This window comes from Anomalospiza imberbis, chromosome 7 (assembly GCF_031753505.1).
Source record: "Anomalospiza imberbis isolate Cuckoo-Finch-1a 21T00152 chromosome 7, ASM3175350v1, whole genome shotgun sequence".
Taxonomy (NCBI): domain Eukaryota; kingdom Metazoa; phylum Chordata; class Aves; order Passeriformes; family Viduidae; genus Anomalospiza; species Anomalospiza imberbis.
Window position 1 is genome coordinate 67,069 of NC_089687.1, and position 26,295 is coordinate 93,363.

General features: G+C 39.3%; 1 protein-coding gene across 5 annotated transcripts; it reads right to left on the reverse strand.

Annotated features, from left to right (window-relative positions):
- Nucleotides 1-731: 731 nt before the first annotated feature.
- On the reverse strand, nucleotides 732-25,473 carry MARCHF7 (membrane associated ring-CH-type finger 7). 5 transcript variants are annotated; one of them, XM_068195028.1, is made up of 10 exons: nucleotides 25,308-25,473; nucleotides 19,535-19,685; nucleotides 15,416-15,574; nucleotides 13,127-13,298; nucleotides 11,275-11,442; nucleotides 8,565-9,678; nucleotides 8,134-8,303; nucleotides 6,809-6,918; nucleotides 5,314-5,427; nucleotides 732-1,636 (listed from the first exon to the last, which is right to left on the reverse strand). In XM_068195028.1, the coding sequence occupies exons 2-10, from the start codon at nucleotides 19,673-19,675 to the stop codon at nucleotides 1,400-1,402; spliced, it is 2,385 nt and encodes a 794-aa protein (XP_068051129.1). In that variant the 5' UTR covers nucleotides 19,676-19,685; nucleotides 25,308-25,473; the 3' UTR covers nucleotides 732-1,399. The 5 variants fall into 5 exon arrangements, with proteins under 5 accessions (XP_068051129.1, XP_068051128.1, XP_068051130.1 ...); XM_068195027.1 differs by having other exon boundaries at nucleotides 19,535-19,700; nucleotides 24,764-25,400; XM_068195029.1 differs by lacking the exon at nucleotides 25,308-25,473 and adding an exon at nucleotides 24,764-24,855.
- Nucleotides 25,474-26,295: the final 822 nt, after the last annotated feature.

Sequence of the window (26,295 nt, forward strand, 5' to 3'; positions counted from 1 at the left end):
AGAACCCATGCTTGTAACCCTAAATGTACTGAGTGCATATAAAACACTGCTTCCCTGTATGACATTTTAATAACCGGTACCATCTAACTCAGCAAGGATTGAACATTTATTATAAACTTCAATTCACCTTCTTCAGAAATGAGTTAGAAACATCTTCACATATGCCTGGACCTTCACTTTTCAGATGAATGTCCCGGAGCTGTATTTCAACTAATTACTGAATAATACTTTTAAGTGTTGGCACCAAATGGCTAAAGATACCAGACTGAGCACAGAAATATGCCATTTCTTTAGCATTCCATTTTCTTTCAAGTTTTACAGATGACAGGCCAACTCATGTAATGGTAGCAAAGTTTACAAATCATGAGTGCATTTCAGCCGGTAAGGCACATCCTTTCATCTGCACAAGTTAGTTTTACATACTGCAACAATAAACTAAACTCATGGCAATTCAACATATTGCACTCTTTGCAGATACATTGTTACTGCGGTAATTACAAAACTAACACATATCTGTAGGAAATACAATTCCAGTACATGTAGAAGAATTTATTGTACCACCATTTATAGAAAGCATTTCAGTCCAAAATGGTCAGAACAATCTTAAGTACCTGGATAAGAATTTAGAAACATTAGTAAAGATATCCCATAGACTCCAGCTTTCTAGGTTTTCATGTGTTAAGTTCTGGTAGATATCCACATTTAAATGAAATGGACAATACCAGTACAGATGCATACCTCTTTTGTCTTTATTTATAAAGAAGTGACAACACTAGAAAACACATTGATAACCAGTGCTTTGAACAGAAGGTGGGATCTAAAAAAAAGTCTGATTAAACTAAACAACCAGAGGTCTTTGTCAAGTTGCATATCTGCCAGGAATGCTGAAATGCAAGAGTTTACACCTGCAATATTCCATAATGGAACAGCCACATGATATCAAATATAATCTCAGATTTCCAAACTGGTACATAAAAAAGCCATCTCCAAGTATTAAAAGACCACTGCAAGTTCTTATTGCTTTTTGAGTTAAATAATAATCTTCAAATAAGCCTAAACCCAAACAATCTCTACAGTATCTTGCTTATCCTCCTGTTCATTCATTAATGATGGAAGCAATCAGTTATATGATGCAGCAAAAGAGGCATTTAAGAACACCCAAACGAAACCTATTTACGTACACGGGCATCCCCACCCTCCCCCTGAAACCCCCTATAACCACTTAGTGCCAGTACAGGAGCAAAACTCAGTAAGACAAAACCAGAAGTTTGACTACAGTAAGAAGGAAACACAAAGGGAGACAGAGCTTCCTTAAATATTCAGACTCCGATGTCTTCCAAAACAAAGCACAACATCCTCATATTTTGAAAAGGGAAGTTGCTTTCTATGTATCTAATCCTCACACATGCTGAGTAGTTCTCAAGTCTACTGAGCTCCACTGTGCAGCAGTTGATTTTGAATTCAACAATGCTTCAAGAACTACAGTAATATTCAATGCACATTTTACTAAGGAGAGGAATAAAACAAATGCATGTTGATGTTGTCCTTGCCAGTTCAGCATTTCTGCAGCAATTCCGTTTGTTTCTTGCAGTATGAAAGTTCTGCCATCATCAGTCTTCAGAGTCATCTTCAGAAGCTGTTGGAACAACACAGTGTAATCAGAAGCCTTGACAAAAATGTGCGAAATTAAAGCACTTTAGGATGAGTAGAGGAAATAATGGTGGTTTTATAATATCAAACAGCAGACTGCAATACCCACCCAAACCTTGAGTAATCACATAACTTAATTCTTAAATGCATCTCATGTTGGAAAAATACAGCATTTTCAAATCAAAATTCAACAGATCATACAATTTGCTGTGTCCTCCTACTCTCCTTCCTCAAACTAAGAGGAAGAAAACTTAATTACGCCAGAGATTCAACTTTTATGTAGTGCTTAGAGTGGCTAATTCCAGCAGTAGTCAGAGGAGGATATACTCAATCCATGACAGCAGCACCCAACATAAGGGAAAGAAATTACTAAGTTAACAATTTGGATACTAAAATACCTAGAATGATCCAGCAGTCTAAACAAAGACTCTTACATTTTATATATATAAATATATATATGTTGCTTAATGCAGCCTGGGCCTACTTGGAAGCAGCTCCTCTCTCCACTCCTGTCCTTTCAGCATATGCAAGATGAACACAAAGCCCACATATGCACAGGATTTTGTCGGTGCAAGGTGAGTTAAAAGACAAATACACACTTGTCAACTATGGTAAAAAAGTCAGTACGCACATCTACGTCAGGTTTGTAAAATGCTAACTTCTCTCTAACAGGAATTTAGTGTGTCCTCTTAAGCAAGGTCTGCAGGCAAGGAAGTATTTATACTGGAGTAACTTGTTCCATCCCTGAACACAGAAAGAAGAAAAGTCTAACTCCTTGCTTCTTCAGTTCTTAGAAATGTAACTGAAGTGCATCAATAATAAATCTAGAACTCAGTACTCCTCACCTGCAAGTTAAAGGTTGAATCAAATACAGATTGAATTAAGGAGTAAAATGACACTCATTCATTTTCCTCTAGTAAGGAAAATGCACATAACATAGGAATGAATTCATAACTCAAGTCCACCTTTGACTGCTCTGAATGCAGAAATAATCACCTTGAACCAGAACTCCCTCTTTCACACACACAGACTCCCTTTCTTTATAGTATTCCAAATGCATCCTGTGTACTGAAAACCCATACACATTTGACAAGACACATGCACACTAGGAAAAAAAGGGTAGACCAACTACCCTTGTACTGCCTATTCAACATGCTCAGAAATAGGGTATATCTACCAGAAATGTAAACATATCAGCATATAGTTTTGAACTTAAACACACTAAAAAAAAAAGCCATTAGATGAAAAGTAGGCTAATCCTTTGCCAAAATTGGCAACCTTTAGAATTCATTCAAGAGGTCTGATAGGTCTGATCAAGGAACCCACACAACCAAAAAGTGTGTGTGAACGAAAAAAACAAAGGGGAGAAGAGGACAAGAAAAAGAAAGGGAAGAAAACTGGCAATACAAGTGTCTAAGTGCAGTAAAATTCAATTCTAAATGTTTCTTTCCAACTATGTTCTTTCCTTCTTTCTCTTGTAAAAGGCAGCAACCTGAAGGTCATCATTTCTCCTGTAATTATGAATTACCAGAACTACAATAACCAAACTGTAACTACTAAGGAATTTTGTTATCGGCTGCAGGTAACATTTCTGTGGTCTAAACAACTCTGTGCTGTTGGCAAGTTAATAATGGAGAATTAAAATCGGTTCCCCCTCAGAATAATTCTACTGATGATGGAAAAAGCACTGCTGAGTAAGGTTTTCAGTAATTATGTTCAGTATTATGAATCTTGGCAAGGAGGATTGCACTCATTAGCTTTGAGTTGATCTAATGGGAGGGGAGGGAAAGAGGGGAAGCACCTACTTTCAATATCTTCCATATGTGCCTGAAGAGTTCTTGCAAGGTTAATAAACTAGAAACAAGGCAGAGAGAAAGTAGTTTAAAAGTTGCAAAGTTACCTGCAGACATTTGCAACAAGTTAGCAAATTTTTCTTCACTTTTTATATCCCAAAGCTTCATGACAGATCTTGGTTACCTAACCCATTTGCCCAATTTACAAAAAACAATGCAAAATTTAACATAAATCCCCAAACACTAGACTTCAAATTGCTATTGCACAGTTATTTCAGCTGTAAAATGTTTGTGGTAGCAACTTCTGACATCATCTTCATGTTCTACAGTCTGTAGAACACATCGATTTTGAAAGCAGCAAACAAACAAGTGTCAGGTTAATGAAAACCATTCCTAGAAACTGTAATGCAGAAAAACAATCACAGTAAGGACTTGCATTAGTTAAATCCATTTCATTTAATTCATGACTAATATGACAAAACAGAACCCTCTGAATGAATGCGGTTCAGGAAAAATACATAAACACGCTTAAGTTTTTGTTTACAATTAAAATCTTAAGAGCATGATTACTATTGGGTAATGGTGGCGGTTTGATGTAAGAAACACGCAGTATCAAAACCCAAAGCCAAAATTCCTATGATTAAAAAGTCTCAGCCAAGTGGTTTGCTTTTGTCACTGCCAATCTGCATCACTGCTTCAGTTAAAGTCCAGACACTGAGACACAGCAGATAAAAAAAGTTTCCACAGCTTATTCATATGCTTGACATAAAATACCAGCATTGGTGCTCTCACTGGTTTAAAATGCAGCATCACACACTAAAATATGTAATGCCTCCTCTGATGGGAAACCAGTAAAAACATCTTCTGCAATACACTCAAGCTAACAATCTGTGCTGGATGCTGGCTACAATTAGATCATGTATCTTTTATATGTCTACACTTGTAGCACAGAAACTGGAGCACGGATTACAAGCCCTACATGGATCTGTACAGAAAAGAGGAGCACTGTTCTAATACATTTAGAGAGTAGGTAGAGCACAGTCCCGTTTCTTCCAAAGATCTACTACCTGCTACCAGTCAACCATTGTGATATGCACTAGATAAGGTTAATACTGTCACTTCTTTGTATGTAAGAAAAAAACCTAAAAAAAAACGGCTTTTCAGGAGCTCAGTTGACTAAGAGCACTGATTAATTATCTAGTATCAAATAAACATGTTGAATACTGGATTTATGAGTGAATCACTGTGCAGAAAGAACTCTGTAAGCTGATCTCTTACTGCTTAAAGGTGTACTTAACACGTTCCTAAGCCAGGCCTTTCAAGTGACAAGAATGCAGTCAAATACACCTAATAGGAGTTTGGACTAATGCCAGAGAAACCACACTACAGCTATAGGCTGCTGCAGAATGTTAATATTCAAGTACACATTTAGGTGTACTCTGGCAGGCAATCACTAGTCTAGTGCACTAGACAAGCACAAGTACTAGACCTTTGCAATATAGACTTGCATAATGAGAAAAATTAAACAAATCAGGTAGTCCAGCATTCTTAATTGCACACTTGGCACAGAGAGAGGTTAACCTCCCGTTTTGCATAAATTCACAATAATCATGACAACATGTATGCTATCTGTATGCTAACTAATGAATTACCAATAACCTTGACAGAAAGTATTCTGTAGCAGAGTACCTGCAATTATGTAGTACCTTCAGTTTCCAATCAAACATGGCGCATTGACAAGCACAGCCCATTTTAAACCTAAATTTGTTTAAAAAGTGTGTTTCTTGGGTATCTAGCTCCCCCGAGGTAACAATCTGCTTCCAAGTTCTCTGTATGAGCAATTCCTGCCAGAAAATCACTGCATACTTACTCTGACACGTGTGCTGGCCTCATTTGCCGTTCCTAACATATCAGAAAAGCGCTGCTCGCATAAGTGTAACAACACTACAAGGTAGAGACCAGAGCTGATAAATTCATAGTCTGCCTTAAAGGAGATCAAAAGAAACATTCAGAATGTCAGTAATACATCTGCATATATGTTTCAAGCAGAACAACAATTAGATTTTAATGAGATCATTACAGGTTTATCTCTAATTGTTCCGAAATAATTAGGAAAATGTAATACTAAAAATTTTAAGTTGCTGAAAAGCTATTTATACTTCTGGTCCTTCCCATCCACCCCATGTCTAACATGTTATCCTTGAAAATAAGTAGTGTTTTACAAATTAAATCTCAGTCAGCATGATTAGTTCAGAGGAAAGAATGTGCAAATCAGAGTATTATATCACTTGGAGAAATAAAACTAGCCTTGCTGGTTTCTTCTCTGTGGTCCCAAGGCTTTACAGAAAGCCAAAATAAAGGAATCTATTTTAAGAATGTTATGATGTTACAAATATTTGAGAAATTCCTTTACCTGCCAAGATAAGAGAAAAACTTTAAAAATGCTACTGCTGAACAGATAAATTTAGTTAATTCTTTAGGAAAAAAATTCAACGTTCTTAATTCTATTAAAGTGCAATGACAGCAACCAATAAGCACTAGCACTAAAACAAGATGATTAGCACTCTTGAAAAAGACTTTTCAGAGACTTCCCCAATTGATAGGAATTAGAGTACTAGGGTAAGAACTTACTTTAAGTAATAAAAAAATGAGAGGTCGGTGTTTTGCCCCAAAATTGATGTCACTTGGTATTTTCTTTAAACATTTGAGGTAAGCTAATAGCATTAGTCTTTGTATATTGTAAGATTACAACTCGGAGAATAGGGAAAAACTCTCTGAATAAAAGTTCATTAAAAACACCAGCTTTGTGTTATTTACTCTTTTTTTAAATACTACACAATCCAGTAGTTCTAAGACATTCTATTTTAAAATAACAAGACTAAAACCAATGATTATTTTGATTCAAGTTAGGAAATTATTTGAAGGAGCAGTTAGAAACTGCTAGAACAGAGGTTAGTTTCTACCACTCTAATAAAACAAAAGAAGTTTGTAGTTGTATGTTTACAACAACTGCTAATTTGTGTCCAAAACCAGCTAAAAGTGACAACAATGCCTGACTTAATGTGAAATTCAATCTAATCATGCTAGAATTCACACTGCACCTATGTGGCAGAGACACTGGATTACAAACCTAGATGACAGATATGCAACTAAGGAAAGAGATATATTACACTTACTGAAAGCTCAGCTGTAGGAAGCGTAGCAGGAAGGTACTGGTAGTTGGAATATAGAGAAGAAAAATCTGTTCCACATTAACATTACTTTATATGCATAACAGTCCTGAAATGGAGATGCATTTGGCTTCTCTAAAAACTGCCCTCCTAGCACTAAATCAACACTTACCAAATAAGGTAAAATATACTAACTTGTTCATTTGCATGTGCCCTATAGAGTTCATGAATGTCAAAGTCTTCCAGATTAAGATGCAACTTCTCCTTGCACAATTCACAAGTTGTCACTGCTTCCAAAGAAGAACCTGGTGGGGTGGCGGGCAGGGGGAAAACTCAGTGTCAAGTTTCAACAATCTATAACATACGACACACTCATATAAGCATTAAAAACTTTACGTAATTTTTGGCTTTATTTTGCAGAGTAAGGTTAGAAGAAAAACAAGCCTCTAATAGAAATGTAGTGACATCTGCTACTGTCAGAATTTAAATGCTGTAGAATGTCTGGTCTCTATCCAGCTGCATCTATTTTGCTTCACATTCACTCTGGGCATTAATATGCCCCTTCCTTCAAGTCTGGTATAAAATGGCTTCTTGGGCTTCCTGAATTTTACCGTGTAATCCAAATACACACAGAAGTAAGAATAAATATACCAGAATAAAGTTATCATTAAGTAACATTTTGTCTTAAGTACCAGTTTTAAAACAGACTCCTCCATAAGCAACAAGATGAGCAAAGCAAGTTGACAGTGGACTTAAGTCCTCATATATAGCTAAATAATTCAAATTAATTTTCTTTTACAGGCTGAGGCTTCTAAAACATCCCTTCGCTGATGTGTATCCTCGGGTGCTGAGTAAAAAAGTCAGATACTAGCACCTTCCTTTAGTATAAAGTATTTCATGTCTTCTATCAAGCCACCTACTTTTAAGAATACTGCAGATAACAGTTACAAACCAGTCAATCCATCTGTTACAAAAATATTTCTACAGTATGCAATATCTGAAGTGTTTCTTAAAGAATTATATATGCACTTTGAAGTGATTTTTGAAGAAGCATTTTAAAAGAGCCTTGAACAGGAGTTAGTATCTTTAAGAAAAAAATTAACATACTTTGGTTACAATTCAAAATCATTTCTGTATTTTCAAATTCCTATCACTGCTGACAGTTAGCTCAGCTAGAAATCTTGGAAAAAAGCACAATCCTTACCATAAGGGGGAACAAATGCTACCCAAAGTAGTACCACTGAAGTGGCAGAATAATTCTAAAGCTACACTTCTGCAATGTTATCTTTTGTCTAACATCTTAGTAGACAACCCCAAAAAAATATAGTTTTCTAAACAAGAAATACAGTTCTTGGAACTACTCACATGAAAGGCTGCACAGAAAACAAAAAGCCCGGAAGTGTCACACTACTGTTTGTCCCCACCACCCGCTTTTCAGCTAAATACTTCAGTAACTGCAATCCTTCCAATAAGCCTCCATGTATAACTAGAAGTCTACTTTGGTCTAGAGTTTGCTTTACCTGAATTTATCTTTGACTGCAGCCATTTTTTCATGCATTCCTGGTGAACATACTGCAGACTTCCAGTGCATTTGCATGGCTCTATTAAAAGGTTGTCAGAACTTGCAGAGGACATCTGACAGATTCTGCATATGTCACCCTCTTCATCTTCAGAATCTTCTAAAAGCAGGCTGAATAGGGTGGAATACCAACAAACGCTGTGATATTTCATGTAGGAATTTTTAAAACGAGAATTCCACTTATCAAACTGTTCTCAAACCCGTGAGAATTAAAACAAGTTTCTTTAAAGACAAAAGTGAGAACACAAGTGACAGAGGACTGAGTTGCCACCTCCTCTAAAGGAAAGTTTTCTTTTAAAATCATGACTGCAGAAAGCCGTCTCAGGTTAAAACTGGTACATTTTACTGTTGCAGAAGAACATACTAACTTACCTTTCTTTAATTTTCTGGAGTCTTTCCGGATCTCTTGAAGGTGGTACTTTAGATTTGCCACTTTCTTGTCCGTCAGACTGATTCCAGCCAGAGGGAATAATATCTACAGTTATCATAAGATTGTCAGACAGACTGCTTCCCAATGTTGGAGGCACTGCAAAGCGAAAGAGAGAAGCAGGCAGAATTCCCGAACTTCTTCCACTGAGGGCTGAATCTGGTGGGGAGGCAGTAGCTGTAGAAATAACAGACACTGCAGGCGTTGGTCTGCTAACAGAAGCCTGAGGAGGGCTATCTGATGCTTCAAGAGAGGTCTCCTCACCTGACTCTCTCCTTCTAAAGACATGTTGTGATCTAGAAGTTGTATCAGGGGTAGAGATCCTTGTGGATTCATCTCTTCCTTCTCTTCTTCTTCTGGAAAAGAGAGGTGTGCATCTGTTCCTCAAAGAGGATGACAACCAGGATCCTGTGCTCCTACTTTCAGTGTCTGGTCTGTAACTTTCCCCATCAGAATCAGAGTTGCGATTCTGTGAAACTCCTGATAAACCCCATCTTCGTCCAAGAAAACTGAACCCCTGAGAAGCTTCGGATGACTGAAGTCCTGGAACTTCTGGAGTTGCAGCTCCATTACTACTTGACAGAGCAGTAGCTTGAATTCTTGGGAGCACCGTTGACTCTTCAGAGCCTAATGACCTTGTATGCAATGGGTCTTGGCTAGACCTTCGAGAGAAAAATGTAGATGACATACTAGATGCTAAACGAGACAGCAGCTGTCTGGTTGTGCGCCTCCCTTCGCTGTCAGCTGCAGACTCATTCAATGACCTCTGAGAAGATAAAATCCTTTCAGAACCACTTGAGGAAGGGGTTTCACCTCTAATGGCAGTAAGAGGAAATGCTGGCTGCACACTCCTCTGGGGAGATTCCAATTCATTTCTCCTTTGTCTTGAAGAATAGCTGGATCTTGAAGAGCTCACGTTAGAGTCTCTGTTGAAAAAAGATGGCTGATGATCAGAAGGCAACTGGCGGTTCATGGGTGCATTCAGCCTCAAAGTGCTTAATGAGTTCTCTTTTGGTCTTGCTCCCTCTGCATATGAAGAGGCAGGCCTGTCTTGAATATCTGTTGCAGAAAAGCAGAGGAAAATGACAAGATGTGCTCAAACACATCAGGAAACATTCAAGGTCAGGTTCAACAGGGCTCTAGGCAACCTGTCCTAGATGAAGATGTCCCTGCTCACTGCAGGGAGATTGGACTAGGGGACCTTAAAGGTCCCTTCCAACCCAAACCATTCTATCATTCTTACAAGCACATCTTCTGTAAGTGCTGTCTGAGTATCTCAACACACTGAGAAGAATTCCACTGCAGATGAACCATAGTTCACATGAAGCAGCTGAGGTGGCTAGTCTCCTTCCTCAAACGGCTGCATTGGGTGGTTGTGGGTGGGAGAAGGGGGAAGGAGGAACAAGCATGGATAGATGAAGGTAGGAAACAGAAGCTCTCTATGTAGTCTCAATTTAAAAACTCTTATCTTTGCAGTTTTGGTGACTTTCTTGTAATGGGTTCTGCACTGCAATTACAATTTACTGAGGATGAGCTTTATTTATCTGGCAGATTCCAGCTAATGAAACATCTGCATAGATGCCAGTCATCTAACATATGCTTTTGATTACACATCAGGGAACACAGTTGGAAGTTATTTTTATAGCACTTAATAGCAGCACTACTGCTAGAAATGCAGCACAAAGCAAGGCTGATCACTAATCCACTTCTCCCATTAGGCTCTATCAGATAGAGTAGATGAACTGTCCACTTACTAAAAAGTGCTAGGAGCACGATGACATTAAAATATACTCTTCTGTCAAGGCAAGACTGCGGGACGAATTCTGAAAGTAGTTTTTATCTTTTCTGCTTATCTTCTATACTTTGAAACATGGCATTTTCTTTAACTTCTGCATGACAAAATACAGCTAATGCATCTGCAAAAGGCTGCAGATCAAGACTAATGGTGAGCTTCCCCTGACACAGCTCTAGAAGGTCACAGCACTCTGAACAGAAAGTGAAAATTACAGTGCTGAAGTCCTTACTAGTCCTAGCAGTTGCCGTGAGACAAACCTCTCACCTCATGTAAAGTGTGTGCTTATTCATTGTTATTTTCAGTAGTCTAGCAGTTTTCCCTAATAACCATTTGAGAACCCCAATAAAAAGAGATAATATGCACCTTTAAGAAAAAACTTCCATGGGTCAAATCAACATTATTTCTCTACCCATACCTAAATTCAAAGAGATTTTAAGACAAACAAGAAAAGAGCTTTACTGCGTAATCACAGAGTTACAGTGGCAACCCCCAACATCACAATGCATCTACAGGCTAGACCATTCGTATATCCTTTGATGGTTTGGTCAACACATGGAGAGTGGCCAATGAATTTTATTTAAAAGGATACTTTAAAATCTATTTTGTGTTTGTGTTTTGAATAAAGTATTAAAAGAACATGCCCAGTGAAGTTTTGGATGCTCCATCCCTGGAAGCGTTCAAGACCACGTTGAACGAGGCTTGAAACAACCTGGGATAATGAAAAGTGTCCCCGCTCGTGGCAGGAGGTGGAACAAAAGGTGCCTTCCAAACCAAATCATTCTGTGATTCTATGAACATGTTAAGAAACTAAAAGCCATACAAACTGGAGGTTTATGAGCTTTCAGTTACACGAAACATACACGTTGAAGATGAAAAGTCGCTGTTTCCGTAGCTGGGATCCACCAGGTTATTGACAGACAGATCTGTTCTTCTTTCTAACTGTGTTTGCTCTCTCACCAGATCAGTTCCAAGGGAGCCAAGCATTACTGATGAAGATCTAGGAATCCTACTGCATCTCCATGTGGAATCTAGAAAGAAAAAGTAAATAAATCCCCTGTTTTTGTAATCACCTAAAAATACATTAAAACTGGCACTTATGCAGACATTTTCGTTATTAATATCAAGGGTAAGTTTAACATTACCACTAGGACCACTGTACGTTTAACATTACTACTGACCAAGGACCCAGCTGCCAACATAAAACTAAGTGACTCTGCTGATGCAGGCACTTCATCTTGCAGAAAGTTGGACCTGAAAGCTACATCAAACAAAAAGTAGCAATACTTTTGTGAAGAGTCAGACCCATTAACACTCTTACAGGACAGAAGAAGAGAAGTAGCATCTTGCTTCCTAATGGCAGCTAGTTTTTAAAAAGGTTTCACATTATAGCAAAACAGCAGCTTGAAGACTTAGCAAATGCTGCCATTCTACCTGACACTACTTAAATGAAACTTCATTAAAACAAATTTCATTAAATGAAATTTCATAAAAACAGCTGATGAAGCTTAAATGCAATTTAGACACAACTTTAAGAACAATGACTAGCACTGCCCTTGTTCATATTACAGAGCAAAACACTTCAGTGCAAAAATGGATCTTGTTTTTCGTTAGCAGCTCCAACAATTGCATAGCAAGCTGCACATACATCAACTGTGGACAAAACTCTAGTTCCAAAAGAATCTTCTTCAATGGCTCTGAAAAATTCACCTTGATATCGCTTCACTGCTAACTTAGAAAAACAAATTTAAGCACTCGTTGGTCAGCAGTGTGACAACCAACCAATGTAGAAATGGAAAAAGAAACACTCCTACACCATGATGAGAAATGTTAACAGTTGTTGTTTTATTAGAGTAAGAAAGTATCAATAATACTGAGGTTTGAGCGATAATTTATTAATTTTATTAATTTATGAATTTATTAATTTTTATTTGGATGTCTATGCAATTCCATAAGGGGTTATTAAAAAACCTATATTAATTCATACTCACAAGGGTAATCTGACTTAATTTAACCTGTATCAAAATGGTTTAGAAATATTTTCAGTGTAAGGTTTTGACCGTTACTTCCTGAGCTTTAGACTTCTGTTGGCATGTTGCATAAATTCTGTCTATCCAAGTTTCACAGAATTACCCACAGCTTCAATGAAAATCTCAGGTTTTCCTGAAAGAGCTCTTAGTGTAGAATGTTTCTTTAGCCAGGACCTAGAGAATGAGTTCAGGCCCTGCTAAAAAAGGAACTCTTTCTTCCCTGACCCCTAACAATAGTGCTCTACCCAGCCATGACATTGTGCTTGAACATATTGCTAAGTATGGTAAAGATTTCCTTTCTGCTGTCCCTGGCACACACTGATGTATCAACACCATGTGACTCATGAAATAAGAGCAGCTGCACTCATCCTTTTCTTGAAATCTTAACCAATGAAGGTATGTTTGAGCCATGAAGGTCAGCTTGACCACAAATGGAATAGGTACAGCTAATAATTCTGAAATGACATGAGTACAACTGGACTTTCAAAAGACCATGTTAACAGCACACTCGGAACTTTGGTTACTGCTATCACTGTGAACATATTCTTCAGACGGGCATAAATTTTTATTACTTAAGAAACATATAAGCAGAATATTTGAAGCAAGTCTTTTAAAACTTGGTAAAACCTGATCTTACTGCTCAGACAATTTTGATGTAACTTAGCTCAAGTAATCAACCTCTCACCTGAAAAGGCAGTCAAGCCATTACTTCTCACAGAAGAGGTAGATGTACAAGATAGTTTAGGTCTCTTTGAATCACTATCTTGCTGCTGGCTCTGCAGTCTTGAATATGCTCCCTGAGTTCTCTCAGATTCACCATAACACCCAGATGTGAAATGAGAGGAAGAAGATGTAGACTGAAATAACATTAAAAAATAAATTACACAGTACATCAGATGCACTTACACTGCACAAAAGTGTATATAATGTAAAACTCACAAACATTGTAAAGAATAACTTTAGATACAAACCCTTTTCTTTAAAAATAAAGTAAGAATTATGCTTGTGCTCTTGATTAATATTTCCAGGTTTACTCAATACAGTCCTACATACAAAAGTCAGTTTCTATAACATTCAACATTTTATTTCCTTTCCAGATAGATGTGGCTTACAACAAAAAATTGGTGCAAAAAGGGGGAAAAAATTATACTCCTGGCCTGTAAGATGCTATAAACACAATCAAATATATCTTTACAGATCCCCAAGGGAACATATTTTGCTGTCCAGAAATGGCCAAAACTGGAGAGCTACGTTGTTTTATTTAACAGTTTAACTAATCCAACTTATTTTTTATCAACCTAAAATATAATTAGCTGAGGAGAGAGCTTCAGGAAAATTGTTTGAAACAAGTATATTTTGATTACAATAAGCTCAAGCGCAACTGAAGGATTTCAGAGTAAAGAACAGGTACAATACAATTTTTGCAGTGTACAGGACTGAAAAAAAGTTTTCAGAAACTAGCACTGTAAGACTTAGAATAAAAAGTTTGGAATAGCCTTCAAAGCTGTTCATCTGGTTATTTACAGTTAAGGCATTGATTTTCTATTTTACATACTTTGGGTTTATTTTTTTTCATATAAAAAAGAAAAAGTTAAGCTTAATCAAAAAGCTGAATTGAGACATTTGTCTTCCCAGAAACTATGCACAACCAAGATACTTTAAAGATCAACCAAATTAAAATATGTTATATCTGTGTTTTATTTCTACTTAGTTAAGGTTTTTAGTTAAGTTTAAGCCACAACTTCTTACTCTTTCAAACTAAGAGGTCTCTTAAGTATTTCCCTCATCATAAAAAAACAGGGAAACAAACCAACATTCAGAAACCAAGTACAAAGCCAGGTCACTTTCCCTTATTAATCTTCTATTTAACGTATCACTTATTTTTTAATAATTTACTACTTTATATGTGGAATTTTCAGAGTGTCTTCTGCAAGGTTCGCTTGCATTAGGATTTATTTTAAGAGAATAATTAACCTTAATGGGGGAAAAAAGGATTTTCACCTTGAAAACTGCAGCACTAATTTAACTAGATATGTAGACCGCTTAGAAGCACAGATTCCATTTGCATTTAAACCATGGGTAGACATATACCATGACCTCCCCTGAAGGCCAACACGTGCACACTAGTTCCTCCCTCCTCACCCTCCAATATGTCAGTGTCTTCACCTTCAAGGCACCTAAGAAAACCAATGCCTCTTTAATGATTCAAGCCCAAACATCTTTCCCTTTGAAAGTGAGTAGAATTTTTATTTCGCTGTTGTCCCGCCAAATTTGCTCACAGTTTTCTGCTTTTCCTATCTTAATATTTCTACTGTACTTCCAAGTGTTTTACTGTCGCTCTACAATGCATAAGCATGCCACAAGCAAACTACTTTATTCTTGGAGTTACCAAGGCACATTCTAGAACCCAGTTAAGACAAACTCTTAGGGCCTGAATCTTGAATCTCAGGCAACCATTCTTTTGCTGATGTAAGCAGCATGTAAGTAAGAACAATCAGACTATGAACTACACCTCACAATTAGATCTCCTAAAGCAGGTCTCCAAACCCATGAACTTCGTGTTAATTCACAAAGCTAGTACCATCAAAGAAACACACCCCCCGCCCTGGAAAAAGTACAAGTCATATGAACTTTGCCATCTACAGGACTGTAGCATGTCTGAGATTCTAATCACCCCCTCCTTTTTTCTTTTTAAACGGACTTTTACAGAGCTACTGACCTTAAATGCATTTCTTAACTCTTAGTAAAACTAATATACATCACTATTTTCATCCTCTGAATGTTTTTAAACACTGTCATCTTCTAGCTTTTGCTCCATCTTGGGAATTAGTAAGATTTACTTATCTAAAAACGTAAATCTGTAAGAGATTTAGAGAGAGAGCCCCTGCTGACAGCTTTTCAGATTGGGAAGACTAAAGTAAAACCCTGGGGTTTCAATATTTTTTCCCAAGTATTACACAGTAACAGTTCTCACCAATCTGCTTCTGCTTCCCAAAAATCTTCCAGAATGAGGGTGATCAAGTGTCCCTGAGTAGCGAGTTGGAGACGACGCTGTAAGCTTCCAAGGAGTTTCGTGGGTGTCCCTTTCTCCAATTCTCCAGTCTCTACTGGAACTATTCAATATGCTGGATTCCTGAAGAACAACATGATTATCATATGCATCCTGTAACTCAAAAATAACTCAGTATCTGATCTGAGTATTGAAAGTACAGGGAAGTGGAAGCAGTAACAAATCTGGGAACATTTAATAAGAAACCTTGAGGGTTAGCCAAGAAATGAAACAAGCTTAGAGAGAACCACTGGCAAAAGGAAAGTTTTGTTATTTGGTTTTTATTAAGTACTTTATAGCAGCTCCTTCATCTGTCTTCTGGCTTTTGACACATTAGCCTGACTTAGATACTGCAGCAACAGGGCAAGAATTAATGGCCTAATTTTCAGGTGTTATGCAAGTAATCCCACAGGCGTAGAAAGGGTCCCTATGACAACAAAATCGCCTCATTGGCCACTAAAACAAGCTGAATTTCAGTGAATAGATTATAATTGACCAAAGAGGCTGCAATTAAATTTGCTCCATAGAATAATAATGGAGAATAGCAAAATTAATAGAAATAACAGAAATGCAACCATTTTATTAACACTTAGCAGCATTTTTAAGTTATTATTTGTCCATTCTCTTTTTATGAACTACGAGTACTACAAACACAGTAGTTGCTGTCACCATTTCTTAAAAGCAACAACAAAGCATTCAAAGCATTCCCTTGTCAGAACTTAACAATTAAAGCCCTACATAAGGTATTCTGGTTATGGTGTCTATTTTCAGTAGCTGAAAAATGTTATCAGGAAAACATTCAAAACAATTTTATAAACTACTCTTGACCCAATGCCTCCACTGAAAAAAAATAAAACTTATAATTCATTTTTCATAGTAAACATAAAATGTTTACTATGTTGTATTGTAAAGGATAGGATTCTTTTCTCATAACATGACACTCAATTTTTCTATTTTAAAGTTACCTGGCAACAACACTATATCCCATACATCTGATTAGTAAACAATTAACCTCTTCATTATGCCTCCTCAGATAAGCAGAGGCTAGTACCCAGATCGATCTCAAAAGTGCATGACATACAAGAATTCCATATGTGCATGAAATAAAACCAAAATAAAACAACAAACCCACACAACAGAAACCTTTATTATTTGTTAGCCCTAATCAAAACCAAATATAAATCTGACTGATCTGTCCCAGAAGCTTTTGAGTTAACCTATAATCAAGTGTTGTCTCTATAGAAATTCAGTATTAAAAATTCAAATCCTCCTTACACCTAAAGAATTACTGATAGTCCAAGTTTTTCTTCTAAGTAACCGAACTAGATCTTAAATACTTTATGGTAGGTTTCTGAATGGATTAACAAAGTGAAAATGCCTGTCCTTTGTATTCCTATCTGACTGGACTTAAATTTTCTTGCTCCAGTCTCTGTAATCTTAACCTGCAAGCAACAATGTAATTTGCTCCTACCAGCTCTGTAAATACCAAAGGTTAGTCAAGAGAGGGAGCTTCCCTACAGTTTTATCACTAAGCACCAGTCTTGTGTAATGAGTTCTCAGACTACCTTCTACAAACTGGGAGTGCAAAAAGGGATACAACATAATCTTCTATACAAATATTTTCCTTGCTGTTTTAACTGGCAAGTGTTATGAGATCATGCCACAGCTCAGAATCACTCTGCTCAACGGGAAATAGTCAAAAGAATACACAGTGCCATGAACACATTACAGTTCATGTAATAAATGAAATAATGCAAGGTACGCTGTGTCAAAATCTTTTAACAGCACCAGTTCAGCTGAAGACTTCTGATCAATGGCTTTCAGTATATGTACACTGTGTTCATATATCTCTACGAAAGAGTGAGACTGTTCGATTTGCTTTTGCTGAGCAGCCAGAGAGCGAAAAACATGTAGAACTCCAAAAGGCAAAAATGACTGACAACTGCTTCCCCTTGTACATTCAGCCTATATAACAGGCACATGCATGCTGAAGATAACAAAAATGTAACACACATACATTTAATTGTGCTAAAAATAATGTTCTGTTACTTGTAAAACTGTTTCTCAAAAAGGTGTTACATAATACAATGTCCCAGATAGCTTGCCAGCAGGGACCAAACTCCTAACCATTTTTTAAAAAATATGAACATTTAATCACAGAGTTAAGTTTCTGCAATTTCAAAGACCAAAATGGGCTTACATTTCTGAGCCCAAAACTGAGGTGAGAACTGCTGATAGGAGCAGAAAAAAAGTACTAAGATAATTGAACCAAACTGCTATCTGTTGCTTCCAAGTGTCAAAAATAACTTCTACGGTAGTTTTATCTCTGCTTCCCAAAATACCCTCCTAAACTGCAAGTACCTGCACAGCGTGAATACTTCCTCTTGAGCACATCTCCCCTTCCTGACAAAAGTAGCTTGGTTAGTGTAAAATGCTGCTTGTGAAACAGCAAAAGGCCTTTTTTCAGTCCCATGCAGAGCACACAAAGCTCAGCTGTACTAACATACTGACATGACAGACTAATGTGAGTATCTGTTGGTTTTGTACAGCATGGTTTTTGGTAGCTGCCAAAAACCCTGGGGGCCAGAGACTTGGCTTCTGTAATTAGCTGCTGGAAGCTTCCACCGTGTTTGGCAGAGCAAATCCCTGATGTGGCTCTCAAGATGGACGGGCTGCTGGTCAAGGCTGGGCCAATTAGAGATGGTGATAACACCTCTTGTGACAATAGATTTTAGAAGAAATCAAAACAAAAGTAGGGATGCAGTTTTAGTTTCGGGCACAATAGAGTAGGAGGTGAGAACATGTGAGGGAAAACAACACGGTGACACCAAGGTCAGTGGAGGAGGGGAGGAAGTGCACCAGGCGCCAGAGCCAAGATTCCTCTGCAGGCTGTGGTGAAGACCATGGTGAAGCAGGTTGACCCCTGCAGCCCAAGGGTCCACGGGGAATGCAGAGATCCACCCGCAGCCCGTGGGGGAGGTGCTCACATTGGAGCAGGTGAATTCCTGGAGAAGGCTGTGATCCTGTGGGAGACCTGATGGAGAGAGAGGGCCCCAGCTTCCAGGCTGGAGCAGCCTGTCCTTGGAGGATTTCATCCTGTGGAAGAGTGACCCACGCCGCAGCAGTTTTGAGAGGACTGCTGCTCGTGAGAGTGGACCCACACTGGAGAAGTTCACAGAGAACTGTCACCCATGGGAGGGACCCCACGGCCTCAAAGGGGAATGACTCCGCACCCTGAGACAAGCGGAAAAAAAACTCAGTTGAGGAACTGAGCAAAACCCCCATGCCCTGTCTCCATGGGCTCCCTGTCCCCAGTGGGAAGGAGGGAGAAGGAAAGGTGTTTTTCAGGGCTTATTTTACTTCTCATTATCCTCCTCTGATTTTGTTAGTAATAAATTCACTTTGTACCTTTAAGTTAAGCCTGTTTTGCCCTTGGAGTGTTTCTCATAGTCCTTATCTCAACTCATGAACCCTTCATTAGGTTCTTCCCTCCTCTGCCCAGCTGCGCAGGGGAGGGTGAGTGAGCAACTATTGTGGGTGCCTGGGATTTGGCAGGTGTCAAACCACAACAGACTCTAAAGCTTGTCTTCTTACCTTTTCAAAATATAAACACAGGAGGTGCTGCAGAATGGTATAGCCTTGTTAACTGACAACATAGTCCTGTACTTCTTGCATCACCAACACATCAAGTGTAATGTCCTACACACATCAAAGTTCAAACAAAACCCTCACCTCTCCCTCAACAAAAATCCCCATTTACCCAGGTTCAAAGATGGCAGTGGCTCATAAGAAAATTTAATCCATATTCTCAGAATGCCCTCTCATTCATTAAACAGCTGATTTCTAAAGGTGCAACTACAAACAAGAGCAGGTAAAACCAGAAAATCCTAGAACTACCAGTTCACTAATTACTGTCACTGCCCTGGTTAGTAAATTCTTGCATTTTAGAAATTTTGTTTGTCTAAGTTTTGGGGCTTTTTTCTTGGTTAAAAAAGGCACTTTTAAAATTATTTATACTTTATAAAAAGGGAAAAAATACATTACCTGGTATCCAGATTCTAATCTCCATGAAGATTCTCTTGTACTATATGCACCAGATAAACTGTTTCCAGTTCTAGATCCTACAGGAGAGCTGGAAGCCTGAACAGATATCCTGCGAGGAATTCTTGAGGGTTTTGACTCCATCCTTTGTATCCTGTACAAGGACATACTGATCATTTTTTTCTCATGGAAGCAGGGAACTCATGCAAAATAGGCACAGGTCATTCCAGGTGTAACATAAATATGACTCACACACACAAATATTTACACATTGCTTTGGTCTGACTGCATCAGCAAAATGGGGAAACAAATTAGTATCCTAGTTTTTGTCACCTCTTCTTTATATCTCCTCCAATCCCTCATTAGAAAACGACAGCCCCTTTTATGATTTTGTTACAATACATTCTTGCAATTATAAGTGTAAGAAGTACTCCCTTAAGAACCACACAGTACTCATATTAACGGAAAATTAGTAAGGAACAGATTACTCAGATTTCTCAAATTCATATATTATGTGTTTGCTAATGAACTGCATCTCAACATTTGCAGAAATTATATTCAAACTTATTCCTCAGGGTTGAAATTGTGAAACTTCACCCTCCTGTGAAAAAACGCATCTGCAGTCTATCTGCCTTCAACTTCTCCAAAGACAACACCCATGGAAGCTAACATATGCAAAGGAGCACAGGCTATCTCACAAGTGTATTAATAAATTTACTTCTCACTTGCTGAGTGTTTATCTGCCTTTTGCTATTTCTAGGCATTTCAAAAGAAATGCTGGTGCCTTTTCCACATGAGATGTGCTTCTATACTCATCCCTGCCCTTGAAATGGTATCTGACTTAATGTTTACCTAAAACTCCAGACAGCTAGATTCTTCCTCCTCAGGACAGTACAAACAGAAGCAGACCACAAACGTTAGCTCTTAAAAAAAAATTAACGAAACTGCAGTATCCTATGGTGCGGTACATGAAGAGTAGCATAACATGTAACAACACAAACAGATGGCGGAGAATCCCACTAATACAGGGTGATTTGCCAAAGTGGTACAGTCTATTTAACCACTTCTAATTCTGGCCTAACCTTCTGAGAACAGCAGTAAACTATATTGATTAAAAAAAAAAAAACCCTATCCATCAAGAAAGCACATTTTTTCCCCCATAATTTAGTCATGCTCATCAGTATCACTTTCTGCAAAAAGCTGCTACATCAATCCTGACACACTTCATGTCTGGCTGCAGTTTCAAGGTGAGTCCACACACTGAAGACTTTTAATCTTTGCTCAAGTCACGCTGAACAAAATATTCTACCTGGTAAAAGCCAGTTAGTTTCTACAGAACTCCACTGACCTAACAGTAGGGACAGCTGAAGTTAGTTTCCTTAACCACTGTTCAGTTATTAGCTAGCTTTACAACAGCAACCAAAACACAAAGCAGCCAAAATGCTCAATCTTGCAAGTAGGACTCTAAAGTGTACCAAGTTTAAGTGACTACTTTGTGTACAAAAGAGCTACTGGCTTGTATTACAGAGCACACCTGCTTCTAGACCACGCTTCCAACACTAGTAACCCGTTCGTGTTTGTCAAAGCCATCACCAGGTAAAAAAGATCTGGTTAAGAATCTGAAATGCTCACTTGCCCAACTTCGCATTAATGTACTGAAGTAATTAATTCATTTAAGTTCCCAGATCACATTTAAAACCTTTGGTAAATATTCAGCAATTTATGCAATTCTCAGGTTGTAAGCACATCTGTAACAATAAGAATGTTCTAAGCAGCAGTCCAGAGTTCAAAAAAACCCAGTTAATTGTGGAAGTTTAAAAGAAATTGATTATAAGCCTAATTATCTACACTACACCACTTCAAGTGCATCGTTAATTCAATAAAACATAACAATCATATTTATTCTCAAACTGTAATGATGGTTAATTTAACCTTCAGAGTAATCTGCCATTATGTGCTCTACAAGTTTAATACTTGTATGAAGCTGCAATAAGTGTAAAAAAGTAACTATCAAAGTTGCAAACTGTGAAGCTAAAATAATATCACAATAATATAGACTAGAGTGTAGGCTGGACAGGACAGCCATATGTCTTGATGAGATCTGATACTCAAAGCACTGTTTGTCTATATTTTACCCTGATATAAAATAAAAGGAACAAACACACAGAATAATGGATCCAATTATGTACTATTAAATACTCAACAAAGAGTGCTGGCATTATCTCTATTATGGATCATTCTGTTTCTGAATCACTTTGTTTCAGATAGATGTGGAACCAGATTAATTAAATAGCATAGATGAAAGTCAGACATGGACACACACAGAAAATGCAAAGGTTCAAGAAGGAATGGGAGCTCCTATTAGTAGGAATTCATGTCCAGATGAGTCATGGGAGGAGACAGAAGTGTACGACAACTTCAAAGACTAAATTACAAATCCTCTAACGCTAATAAAATTGCTTATGAACCATCCACAGAACAGAATAAGAGCGTTCACACAGAACAGGATGGGGTGGAAGACTGGACACCAGAGCCAACATCCTGCACAAGATGAAATGGAATCCAAAATTAGCAAATTCCTTCTACAGATACACATAAATAGGCACAAGACTAATTTTCTCCTTCAATGATAGCCCCAAGAGGACAGACAATGTTACCCATCAATCTAATCTTGTAAATTAGCACAGGTTGTAATTTCAATCCAAGTATGTCAGGATAATACTGTCTATAGAATATTTTCTTTCTACAAGTAAAGAAATCTTGCAGGAACTATAGCCAAAAAAAGGTGTTTAAACGAAGTTAAGGCAGCACAATAGGAAAGGCAAAATTTAACGTGTCAGTTTATGTATACACACTTTGATTCATGTCCTGCATACAATTTTTTCTGCAGTCTTTGCTTCAGCCAGCAAATGAGAAGGATCTGCTATAATGATCAATCAGAGACACGTAAGAATAGGCATTTTACATCTACCATGTCTGATGCAGAAGTGAAAAGATGCTGAATAAAAGGCCTTATGATCTAGGCAAAGAAATTCTGGTCAAGGAAATCGGATTTTACCTTTCAATAAAGATTTGGTGACATAAAGCATGTTGTTAAGATGAATAATTTTTAAAATCTGCTGCCTGAGAGCTCTTCAATTTCTGGGCATCCATTATAAAATTTATTTGCAATCCAACTAGCAGAAATCATAGAAGAGTTTGAACTGGAAAGGATATTTCAAGGCCATCTAGTCCAACCGCCCTGCAATAAGCAGGGACATCTTCAGCAAGATCAGATGGCTCAGAGTCACATCCTACCTGACCTTGTGTGTCTCCAGGAACAGAGCATCCACCACCTCTCTGGGCAATCTGTGCCCATGGTTCACTATGCTCATCATAAAAAATGCCTTTGTCAAATTTACTCCTTGTCCTATCACAACAAGCTCTACTAAATGTCTGTCCCCATCTTTCTTACAGACCCTTTTTAAGTCTGTAGGCTGAAAGGTTGCAATGAGGTTTCCCCAGAGGCTTCTCTTCTCCAGGCGAAATAACCCACATTATTTCAGCCTTTCCTCATAGTCTTACCCAGATGGACAGAGATGCAGTTGTGGTCAATGGAGCCATGATGTCCCATTTACTAGATAGACAAAACTAGACCTAAGACATTTCACCTCTGGTGATCAACACTAGTAAGATGTCTTTTGGGTTTTGGAGTTTTTTCCCCAGAGTTCTCCGAACACCATTTTAAGCACTGTACCTTGAAAGCCTGAGATGCAACTGTCTTCATAGGTGGCTTGAATACAAACAAAACACATACAAGGCTTATGCTGATCATGGTAACACAAGGAGATAGTTATAAATAAGGTGAGCATGCTAAGCTATTACAGAGCACAGGACACAGCAATACAATGGTCTCATGCTAAAAAAACAACCACATTAATAAAGCCACAACAATACTTCTCTGCAAGGGGAATATTGTGCTTGCATACAGTATTTCAGAATGAGAATCGCTCCCTTTTACAGTATCATCATCTTAAGGGTTTTCCTGAAGAAAAACACTCAAAACCTCAAACATTTTGTTTACACACACAGGAGTTCACCAAACCTCAAGTGTTAATTAACATGCTGTGAGTTCTGTAATGACAAAGTAGACACCTCAATTTACACAGAAGGTAGTAAGACCAAAAAATACTTAAATTTCTTCTCTGAGGAAATAATAACAATAATCATAGAACCAGAAATTGGATTCTAGTCTGAATTGATTAAAAAGCCTGTTGTTGCCAAAAAATAAAGGAACACCTTACTCAAACATCACACCTGATGTGCCCTTCATTGAGAATCCTCAACACATTAACCAGTGAAAACACACTTCTGGCTTCTCCTTTATTTTAACACTACTCATGCTCAGACCCAACAATAGAAAAATGAGAACATGTACAGCAGGATGAGCAGCACTCTTCTTATCAAAGCAACGTATTTCATCAGCTTATGCCATGTTACACTACTCAGCCTCATTTAAAAAAACTGAAATTATTCGAGAGACGCCTGAAATAAGGGACATATGCAATACCTCTCAAGACTTGGTCAGAAATCAAGTTCTGAAATAAAACTTTTAAGTCATACCTGAGAAACAGACGACCCAATTGAAAAAGGAGGCGGAGCTGCACAGCCTATTTTGAGCACACAGATCAAATGTCCTGCCTTTTTTGATCTGTCATCCCTCCAACAGCATTGTAAAAGATGAACTAGACCTAACACAGCCACGGATAGAGATAACAAAATTATATAAGATCCAAGAGGTCTTCGAGGGAAAGCAATGCAATCTCAAAAGGCAAACTCAGTTACTATCCTTAACCATCCATTTTTACACCCCTTCGCAAAACGGGATGCACAAAACACAGAGAGCAAATATTTCTCTTCTGCCTTGACCCGCTCTATCGACAAAAGAGGAGCAATTTCAGGTAATCATGTCTACGAGTAAGTAAAGCGTTTGCCAGCTTCCATGATTACTACCAGTTTTAAGCAATCTTGTACTCTCCACCAAGCTTCATTGCCTGCTCCTAAATTCATTCTTCTAGCTTGGAACTATGCACTGACACGTCTACCTAAGACTCGAGCTCTCATGTCGACATGTTTTTGTGTAATTTAACATAAAACTATTAATAAAATTTTCTCCCGAGCAACCTGTGCTCACGTGTCTTCCTCAGGGCTTACTCACAATCACGTTTTTATGATAAACAAGACAGTGCTCACGAGTCTTTCTCTCAGACTGTGCGATTCTTCGTTACGGCTATTTTCTCAACCTTCAATGTAGTGGGACTGACAAATAATTCGGGAGTAAGAATATTTACAAATGTCAATGGATGGCTGCCCACGCTGCCGCGACTGGTGCCCTAAGGCTGGGCTATTCCTGCAGCCAGTAGGTGCTGCGCAGAGCCGCCGAGGGCACCTCACCTCCCCCGCCAGGCCCCGGGGAGCGGCTCGCACGGCTCGGGCCCGGCCGGGGCCCGCGGCCGCACCCGATCCCGCTACCCAAGCGGCACCCGTCCCCAGCCGCCGGGCGGAGGCCGCGAGGAGGGCGGAGAGGAACAGGGGGCACCAGGCGTCACACGGCCTCGCTACGAGAGCGAGCGCGGAGCCGAGCGGCAGTTGATGGCGATGGCGGAGAGAAGGGCGGTTGGGCCGGTCCTAGCACGGCACAAAATGGTTCCTCCGGCCCGAGGCCGCCGGGGTGGGCGGGGCCCCACAGCAGGCGCAACCCGAGCCGCAGCGGCCGGGGCGGGCGGTCCGTACTCACCGTCACGGCCGGGCCGCCGCGCGGGCCGCGCCGGGCCGGGCCGGGCCTGGCTGCCCGCTCGCGCCGCTCCCGCAATACAATGGCGGCGGCGCGACACCGCCCGGCTGCCAGGCGCGGCCACTCCCAGCTCTCGCGAGAACGGCGGCCGCGCGGGCCGGCCCCGCGGAAGGGGCGCGGCGGGGGCGGAGCCCTGAGCCGAGCCTGAGGGCTGTGGGCGGGCGGAGCGGCGGCCGTCGGCGAGCGCGGGCGGGAGCCGGAAGGCCGTGCTGGGAGCGGCAGGGTTCCTTTTAGTGCGCCCAGCAGCACCCACAGCGACATCCGAATCGTCTTCCACGTTCAGCCCGAAAACTGCAACACGGTCTTTGAGTTTTCACATTCTCTGCCTTGCCTGAACCCTGTAAATTAATTCCCCCGTCTCTCGCCACCAGATACACTCGGCTGTCCGTGAAGGACACGGCGGGATGGGGATGTTGGACGCAGCGCCCTCAACGGCAAAGCAACAGAATTGCCATTCACTTTAATTGCATTGAGGCCTCACTTTTGTCCTCTTGAAAGTAACAGTTGTAAAAATTAAAGTAACAGAAAGTAAAAATTGGCAGCCATTTTTACGTGAGGGGAAGATGTTGCATGATGTTGGAAAACAGGAGATAGTTTTCCCGAATTCCTAAAATGCCTAGTCTTCACATAATCAGAGAATTTAGATTAGGAATCCTAAACAAATTATGATTTCCAGTGTCTCTGACCACTACAGAACATGGCAGAGACTTCACACTCTGTTTCTGAGCCAGGCCCTCGTGTATGGTTGACACTAGACAGGCCCTGAAGAAGACAGGTTATGTTATTACTAAGGAGTCTAGACTGGTATCACAGCTGTCATGAGCCTCGGTATTTTACTGATCCAATGTCCATCCTGTCTTGAATCCCAGTATCACAGTGAGTGCCATGGATGATGCTTTGCAAGTTGGATAAAGGGGTGTGCAACAGTGGC

Bases quoted from the DNA above. Each gene is read 5' to 3' on its own strand.
- MARCHF7 (XM_068195027.1), bottom strand. From the start codon at position 19,699: ATGTCCTTGTACAGGATACAAAGGATGGAGTCAAAACCCTCAAGAATT. The intron at 13,299-15,415 runs GTGAGAACTGTT...ATGTTATTTCAG, and splicing joins TGGGAAGCAGAAGCAGATTG to TCTACATCTTCTTCCTCTCA. The intron at 1,637-5,313 runs GTAAGTATGCAG...TTGTTCCAACAG, and splicing joins AGGCCAGCACACGTGTCAGA to CTTCTGAAGATGACTCTGAA.